The sequence below is a fragment of the Sinocyclocheilus grahami genome, unplaced genomic scaffold, assembly GCF_001515645.1.
Source record: "Sinocyclocheilus grahami isolate Dianchi unplaced genomic scaffold, SAMN03320097.WGS_v1.1 scaffold673.1, whole genome shotgun sequence".
In the NCBI taxonomy this organism is placed as follows: Eukaryota; Metazoa; Chordata; class Actinopteri; order Cypriniformes; family Cyprinidae; genus Sinocyclocheilus; species Sinocyclocheilus grahami.
The window spans coordinates 414,041-423,389 of record NW_015505852.1 but is presented as its reverse complement, the minus strand read 5'-3'; the positions used below and the strand labels follow the sequence as shown (position 1 = coordinate 423,389).

General features: G+C 36.4%; 1 protein-coding gene across 1 annotated transcript in view; it reads right to left on the bottom strand.

Annotated features, from left to right (window-relative positions):
• Positions 1–9,349, bottom strand: part of LOC107559060 (serine/threonine-protein phosphatase 2B catalytic subunit alpha isoform-like) — a 101,009-nt gene that overhangs the window by 43,563 nt on the left and 48,097 nt on the right. The window contains exons 9-10 of the mRNA XM_016242796.1: positions 8,490–8,615; positions 8,331–8,402 (exon numbers count right to left, since the gene is read on the bottom strand). Of these exons, the coding sequence (XP_016098282.1) occupies positions 8,331–8,402; positions 8,490–8,615 (198 nt within the window). The remainder of the gene's footprint in view (positions 1–8,330; positions 8,403–8,489; positions 8,616–9,349) is intronic.

Sequence of the window (9,349 nt, the reverse complement as noted above, 5' to 3'; positions counted from 1 at the left end):
ACACACACACACACACACACACACACACACACACACAGTGTATAGGGACTCATATGATGCTATTTCAAGTTTTCCTTTCTCTTTGGAGTGTTACAAGCTCTTGGTGCATAAAGAAGATCTGTAAAGTTGCAGAGACTAAAGTCTCAAATCCAAAGAGATATTCTTTATAAAAGTTAAGAGTCAGCCACACCCTCCTAAAACGGCTCGTTCTAACACGCCCCCACATATCTACATCAATATGTGGAAATATTAGCATAATGCCGCCCAAATGTGCACGCAAAGAAAGAAGGCGTGGTTTCAGCAACGCAGTAGTGTTGATGCAGCCATGTCAGCGAGATGCTGTGTGTTTCAGTGCCAAAGCAAAATCACTTTATTTGGCCTTCCGGAAGTAGATGCAATTACGAATCATTGGTTAAGATTTATTTACAACAGAACAGCACAACCCAGATGTTCGAATTTGTGCAACGCATTTTATGGACGACAGTTTTTTTTAACCTAGAAGAGTACAAGGCTGGCTGTGCACAAACGCCATTTCTAAAAAAAAAAAGGGTCAACTTTGCTATGACAATCTGGCGCTTCTGAATCAGCGACTGTAAGTATGTTTTTGTTAATAGTTTAAGTATTTGCTATTGACTGTTCAAATGCGGAGTTTTGCGCAATGCAGAATAATGCGTCCTGTGTGTGTATGTGTGTGTGTGTGTGAGGGGAACAGGGTTACATCACAGGAGAGTGAACTGCCTGTCAGAAATCATAGCACGTCAGCTGTCTTAACCGCGGCTTGTGTACTGCATCATCACTGTGTCTGTCACGCGACTCTGTTGAACTGAACTGAACTGGCTTGAACTGATGGTAAAACTATAACGACATTATTAACTGTCTTGATATTTACTTTGAAAGCTTGAAGCTGCGATTATGGTAAGGGGCGTTACATTTCCGATGCGTGCTTGTGGTGTTCGGCCAATCACAATGCACTGGGTCAGCTGGCCAATCAGAGCAGACTGTGCTTGTCAAAGGAGGGGGCTTTGTTGAAAACTACGCATTTGAGAGAGGCGGGGCATAGAGGACCTACAATAATGTACAGTATTTGAAAAATAATGTGTTTTTTTAACATTAAAACGTGTCAACATATTCTGTTACACCAAATACAAAAAATAATGATCTTTAAAATAGCATCATATGACCCCTTTAATGACATTTACCGTGACCTAATCTAAAGTGAGAACTATTTATGGAAAATAAGTTAGCAAAGCATTATATAACTCTTTACATATGAGCTAATGTAGCAGGGATGTGTTGTTACACCAGATTATAAAATGTATTTATTTTATTTTATTTTTTAATAATTATTTGTTATGGGGTACTTTATTTTAAAAGAAAATTGTGCGCTCTTATTGAAGGTAATAATCACAGTATGCACGTCGGCTGACATCATACATAGGTGAGAGGTGGAAATCGTGGCAAAATCTAGGTTCATCCTCTTTCTGGTGATGCCAGAGGCAATGCAGAGCAAGCATTGCTGAAAGCAGTGCCTGTGTGTTTGTGTAATAAATAAAATAAAATCTATAAATACAATTTAAATTAAAAACAGTATCACTATTGATCGCAGATATTTGGTTCCCACTTTATGTGCTTATTACATACTAAATATGATCAAATTCTGTTCCTGTTTTACCATTTGTCCTATTGCATTTCATGTGTTTTATATCTTAAAATTTGACATAAAAGCTGTTAGCTAAACTGAAAGGCACTCCATATGGAGAGAGATGTCGTTTCCTGCTGATGTGTATGGGTGAGTCTATTACCGTCTAACACAGGGGTGGGCAAACTTGAGGGCCACATCAAGTGAGGGGCCGCATAATATGTTTATGAGTATGACAGATGAAGCTTTGATTTATTTTTAATTCTAAATTGACACACATACTACTGTATTGTATGTGTACTTGTACATACATGGCAGTTCTATTCTTGCACCATCTCCACCGTATTTTTTATGAGCACTTTATAACACAGATGAGTTGCATTGGTGTGCTAAGACACATTTTAACATTTCATTCAGAAATAATGTAAAACAAATTAAATGTTTACAATCATTAGAAACATGTATTTATATTCCCCTCAATCCACAAAAAATCCAGTAAATTTAGCAGTGTTCTGAACAGAAAAATTAACAAAAATATAGGTAAAAAAAACTAACACAAATTCTAGTGACATTCACTATGAACATGTATTAGAAACACCCAGCCTAAACGCCAAACTGAAACTGAAAACAATACAAACTCACTTGCCTTTTCTCATTCGTCACCAGGACTCATTTTCAGCCCTGGAGTTTCATGTCTTAGACCGGCCCACTTAGTTTTTTTGTTTTCTATTAGTGCTATCACTTCCAAGATAAAGTTTTTGTTACATAATATATGCATGTGTATTGTGAATATTTATTATGTACAGGTGCATCTCAATAAATTAGAATATCGTGGAAAAGTTCATTTATTTCAGTAGTTCAACTCAAATTGTGAAACTCGTGTATTAAATAAATTCAATGCACACAGACTGAAGTAGTTTAAGTCTTTGGTTCTTTTAATTGTGATGATTTTGGCTCACATTTAACAAAAACCCACCAATTCACTATCTCAACAAATTAGAATATGGTGACATGCCAATCAGCTAATCAACTCAAAACACCTGCAAAGGTTTCCTGAGCCTTCAAAATGGTCTCTCAGTTTCGTTCACAAGGCTACACAATCATGGGGAAGACTGCTGATCTGACAGTTGTCCAGAAGACAATCATTGACACCCTTCACAAGGAGGGTAAGCCACAAACATTCATTGCCAAAGAAGCTGGTTGAGTTGAATTACTGAAATAAATGAACTTTTCCATGACATTCTAATTTATTGAGATGCACCTGAATTTATGCGGGATTCACTCTCGAAGTAGCAGTGATTGACATAGTGATAACCATAGCAACAGACGGGACAAAATATGTGAAAATGTGCATTAAAACTAGAGCACCCTCACTCATTTCAGAAGCACCCTCAGTAATTATTTCTGGAACCTGGTTGATACGCTTTTTTTGCAAAACTATATACAAAAACAACAAAATACAAATGCACTAAATAAAATAATTGAATAAATGCATATTTACAATTTAAGCACTTAACTAAAATAAATAGGCTATTAATAAAATAAATAACTAGAGAAGGCTGACTATAATCAGCTTGCTTCTATTTAGTGAGATAAGCCTACTCCTCACCTGAATTAGAAAAAAAGCTCTTCGTCTTCAGTGATGCGAAGACAACGTTTGAGCGTGTACACGCAATATCTGAGCAAGAGCAGAGCCAATTCATAAAATAATAATATTTAAAAGCACACGTCCAGTTTTGTGTGAGTGAAGGAAATCCGCTTGGGAGTGGAGAGATTCGTCCTCGCGCACATGGATCGCGTAACATTATGCGCTCTCGACATCGTCATTAAGATCACACTATAGAAACCGCCTAAAATTAAGTATAAAGAAGAGAAGAAAGCGGCCCTAGGCAGCTGCCTACACATGCCAGGATCCGCCACTGCCAGATGCAGTTAGAAATTTACTAAAATCAAGCCTATCGCAAGACATCTGATAGGGGGGGCACCTGGGGCGGCCAGCCAAATTTCAGGGGGGGCCGGTGCCACCCCTGGCCACCACGTAGACACGCCCTTGGGTGTTAACACAAGACTAGAGTGGCCGCTATGTGATCAGCTCCGGTGGCCGAGTCGGAGCGGCACGACGGTGTAAATCAGGGGTTATATACCGCACTACAGGCTACAGCGCCATCTATTGGATTTTACTGATATTGGTCACAAGATTTAAACATCAGCTGTCTGTAATTTAATTTACACTTTTACCATTGTAAATGACAGCACGTTAATTGAAGAGCAATTGTAGTGCTCACAGACAAAACCCTTCTCCAAATGGTGATAGTAAAAGAATCAGGATTACTTGCTTGAATTGTAAGACCAGCAACATCTAGATAAAAGGTACAACAAAAGAAGAAGAAGAAAGAAAGGTCCAGTAATATTCCAGTAGGCCGTATTAACAAAACACTTTATCTTACCACTAAAGTCCTATTCGGACGGTAATTGTTTCTCTGGGGGATAAGTGATTTTCACCATTTACAGGGGTTAGTGGTGATTTTAATGCCGTCCGAATCCAGGATGTCTGTGTTTTTCTCACACCACCCCCGTAAAAATTCCCGGCCGAATTACCTACTGTTTTTTGACAAAAACCAAGGTCGTGTGGTAATTTAATTGCTGTCCGAATCCAAATCTCGGAGTTTATGAGAAGAAATCGATTCAAAATTCAGTGTTTAAACCCTTTTTGAGCACTCCCGAACACCGTAAGGTAACGTTGTACTTCGGTGTAATTTGCATACATATTTATTTCTGAAATGCTGAAAAGTATTAAAAAGAACAATATTTCATAACTGCCCCACCACAGCGTCTGGGAGCAGAAAGAGAAGAAAAGCACGTACACATTCGAAATGGGTCTTTATTGTGGCAGCAGCAGGTATGCAATACAATTTGTGTATTATTATAAACAGATATATATCGCGTATAATTATATACAACTATAGCACGTCTATTTTCCTATTTTTAAACTGGAGATTTAAATGATAAAATAATAAATAGGATATTATAAAATGTATATATTATAAAATATGCTTGTAATAATAAGAATACATTTTACATAATAATAAGTATTTTTAAATACATTTTACACAATAATAAGAATGCATTTGTAAATAAAATAAATTTTATTTACAGCAGACAATCATGTGACTGGCCACGTGAGCAGCGCGTTCCCAGGTTCGTAGGATCACAGAACTCGCTCCTCCACTGTGAATAAATCACCATCTGAATCCATGAGTTTTATCACTGAGGTGATATGTAAATTTATTTTTACAGACGTCCATATGAGAAACAATTACCGTCCGAATCAGGCTTAAGAGTTCTCCTCAATAGCAGTAAAAGTTCATAGGTAAGTGTTTCCTACCAGCTTTTACCAAAGACTATAGAGTACCCAAGATGTGTCACTTGTATAGTTTTGAACGGGGAAAATGCAACATTCAATATGGACGCTCAATCGCAGAAAGCCCCACCTTCTGAATGAAAGAGCCAAACTCTAATCGGTAAAGTCGTGCGTCACTGCAGCTGCCGTTAGAAGTCCCGGTTGCGAAACAGTCAGCATTCTGAAACATGCGCTTAGGACTGCGCATGCGCACTGGCTGGTCTAGCCACAGAAATAAGCTTTTTTTAAAAATGCTATTTGAGCAAAATTCACTGAGGTGATATGTAAATGTATTTTTACAGACGTCCATATGAGAAACAATTACCGTCCGAATCAGGCTTAAGAGTTCTCCTCAATAGCAGTAAAAGTTCATAGGTAAGTGTTTCCTACCAGCTTTTACCAAAGACTATAGAGTACCCAAGATGTGTCACTTGTATAGTTTTGAACGGGGAAAATGCAACATTCAATATGGACGCTCAATCGCAGAAAGCCCCACCTTCTGAATGAAAGAGCCAAACTCTAATCGGTAAAGTCGTGCGTCACTGCAGCTGCCGTTAGAAGTCCCGGTTGCGAAACAGTCAGCATTCTGAAACATGCGCTTAGGACTGCGCATGCGCACTGGCTGGTCTAACCACAGAAATAAGCTTTTTTTAAAAATGCTATTTGAGCAAAATAAACAACATTTATGACACAGTTGTTGTCAGATTTCTTTGGTGATTTCAAATATGAAATTTAATCGTAAGCTTAGTGAACAGTTTTGGAGAATTAGATTTTTTCCCAATCAGAGAGATAGAAGTTGCACTTACATGCCCGAGAGGTGTTTCAAAGATGGCCGCCAAGTGTCTTTGACTTAAAAGGACTTTGCTTTTACTAAGGAATGATGATGTCAATAAGCTTACTAAGCTTGCTTACTGTATGTCTACAGTGGTTGGTTGATAGGGGATGGGTCTCTGTCAGTGATTTAATCATAGAAATATTGTAGAGGGAGGTATCATGTTGACATATTAAATATTGTAGAGGGAGGTATCATGTTGACATATTAAAGATAAAGATTTTAAAATAAAAATGTTGCCATTTTCAAATAATGTTTTAAATGTAGTTTAAGTGTCACTTATTAAACAAGTACACGATCAGCTAATTTCAGCCTCTTACACATCTGCATCTCGTAAACAATAAGTAGATATAAACAGCTTTTTAATTAACAGACTGTAACAATCATGGCTGATAGTACGACGTTGTGCAAACGTAAAAGAAAATCAAACTGGACTCAAGAACAGCTGTTACTTCTTGCCCAACTTGTACATGAAAAGGAGGACATAATTAAACTAAAAATAAATCCTTGTGAAATGTTTCTAAAATGATCTGAGGTGAGAGCCATATTAGGATTGTTTGTGACTTGGGCTGCGTTCAGCCCCGACAAAACGGTGCAAACGTTTTTTTAAATCGGAAACTGTGGTGCATTGAACACCCTGTTCTGATGACGCAAGAGTTGCAACTATGGCAGCTGAGAAGGCCATTCTTTGTGTTCTTTTTGAAGAATTTTCGGAGCCTGATGAATAGGGATGTAACGATTCACTCAACTCACGATTCGATTTATTTATTTATTTATTTTTTAACAAAATGAGATTTAAGACAAATGATAAATTAAATGTGTCATTTTATTATTGCTTGGACAAAATGCTGCACATTTCTTTGTGAAATTGAAATATAACACTATAATAATAGACTAAAATAGCACTTGCATATTACTGCTCTTTTATTGGTTTTGATTGTTTATATTGTCCTCATCCTCGCTTTGGACAAAAGTGTCTGCTAAATGACTAAATTTAAATATAATGTAAATGTAAATAACAAAACTACATTGACATTTTAAAACAAGCCCCAAATCAAATAAATAAGTAACACAAATAAAAGTTTGTCTGTGCTCTTTCCATTTAAAATTAGAGGCAACCACTGCATTTTAATCATGATCCAAACAAAGATGCTGCATACATGCAACATGAGCAGTTTTTAATCTAAATTAGATTGTATAATTTTGAAATTTGAAGCAAAAACTGAATGGTTTGACTTATGAAACTATACATAAAAATATCTGCATGAAACAGCGGATGAGCTGAATGAGACGCAGATTCACTCTCTGCCAGCAGGTGGCGCTTAAAGCATTTCCTTGGATTCCGCTGTAAACAAAGCAGTGCTGCACTTATCAAATTTAATATGCGTTATACAGAGGCAAGATGAAAAGAAAAAAATACCATCGAATAAAAGAGAACATCCCAATCGAGTGAAGGGATTTGTGGAAACTGTGGTTCCTAATAATTGTGATCCAACATTTGCCTCGCGTTTCAGGATGAAAAGACAAACATTTCAGGTGAAGGATACTCCACTTCTTACCTCCGAGACTGTGTTATGATCTATATGACCTTATTATTTTTAGGCTTATCATTATTGCTGATCACTGTTGTTGTGCTATGTTATTGTAATATTTACCATTATATAATCAGAGGAGTACAGAAAAGTTTATGAAAGCGTCACTCCACAATACAATAGCAAAATATATAAATATGTATAGTATTTTTATGTTACATTAATCAGTGAACACCTTACTAAGGAAAGGATATGGACCAGAAGACATTGCAATTACTAAATGATATTTAGACAGACTTAAAGAAGTTCCAGATCTATACTTGTGCTCTTATTATTTCAGTTATTTTGCCTTTAATGTAAATAAACATGTGCAAACAATATACTTGCTCTTGTGAATTTATTTTAATGTTAATTACACTGTGCGAGCTGTCTCTTTAATACAGGTTTATATAAATGTTGCTGCTGATTGGGCTGACATTTTTGACACACCCACCAAACAAGAGAAAAACGTATCTCAAACCCCGTTGCACATCGTTTCCAGGAAACATGTCGTTCAAACCAGAAACCATAGCAAAACGTTGTGCTTGAACTTGCCCTTGGTCTTAGTGACTTAGGAGTCCTCTTGACTACCCCTAACTTTTCATACATTTTGGAGCCGATTTTAGCTCTAAAACACTTTGTGAAATGTAAAATAATTTAGGAGTCCTATTTTAGGACTGACATGCCTATTATTTTGAAGACTTTTTTCCTAAATCGGCAAGATAGATGAGCTAATTTTAGCCTTGAGATGTTTTGTGAATAGAACCCCAGAATGATTGAGGGTGCCTCCTTGTGAACACCACCATGCACTTTATTTTCAAACCTCTTGTACAGCTGTAGAAATGCTGGATAATTACATGAGTGCTTGTGCAAGTCTGAGTTCCTTACCATCTATCTCTTCATCAGTGGTCAGCTCATCATTGGAGCAGATGCTCAAGACATTTACAAGCATCTCAGTCACTACAGAAACAACAAAGAGAGAGTTTATTTGCTGTACGTACTTAAGATATTATGCCACATAAAAACTGTTGTGGGCAAATGGTTTACCTTTCTCCCCAACAAAAGGCAAGGACCAAGTGAAGACATCCATGAAGTTAGGCAGCCAGTAAGGATGAGGAGAACAGTTAAACTGCCGAATGTTCATGACATTATTCTCATATTTCAGGACAGCAGCTGTAAAAGAAAGAGAAGAAAGAAGAGAAAGCATAAAAAGAGACAGTAGAGAATGTGGGAAAGTAATATAAAGCACACTGATGGATTCTGTCAAAACTTACATCAGAACTCAACATTGTTTTAGACGAGCAATACACACTCAAAAGCATCTGTTTGAATGGTCAGTTTTCCTCAAAGAGTCTATCATCTCAATTTAGAGGCAACCATGTGAAATTTCTCCCTTCCAACAGCTGCCTGCATTTTCACATGCTCACTAGTTTTAATTTGTCCACTAAAATATCCAATGGAGGAGATCATGCACTACTGGAATTAATTTTTCTAAAAATCAACAACAAAACACCCAGTGTTATTTTCACCACATTTCAAATGATTTATTGTGATTCTGTGGCGGTAATGGCGATGGATTAAATTACATAAAACATTTCTAGAATAAAACTGCCAGTTCTTTTGTCTTGCTAAATGTTTAAATACACAATTTAAATATTTTAAGAATTTTTAACAAAAATAGCAGCTTTAAGTAAAAAACAGTTTTAAAGTGAAATTCATATAAAAATTAGAAAATAATTTTATAAATCTTCCCCTGGGACCTATAATAGACTTGGAATTAATACATCTTCAAAACATATTTTGAGGTTGAATGATTTTCCTAGAACTAGCTAGGTTTAAAACTAGAATATATATAAAATATATATATAAAAAAAAAATATATATATATATATATATATATACAGTGG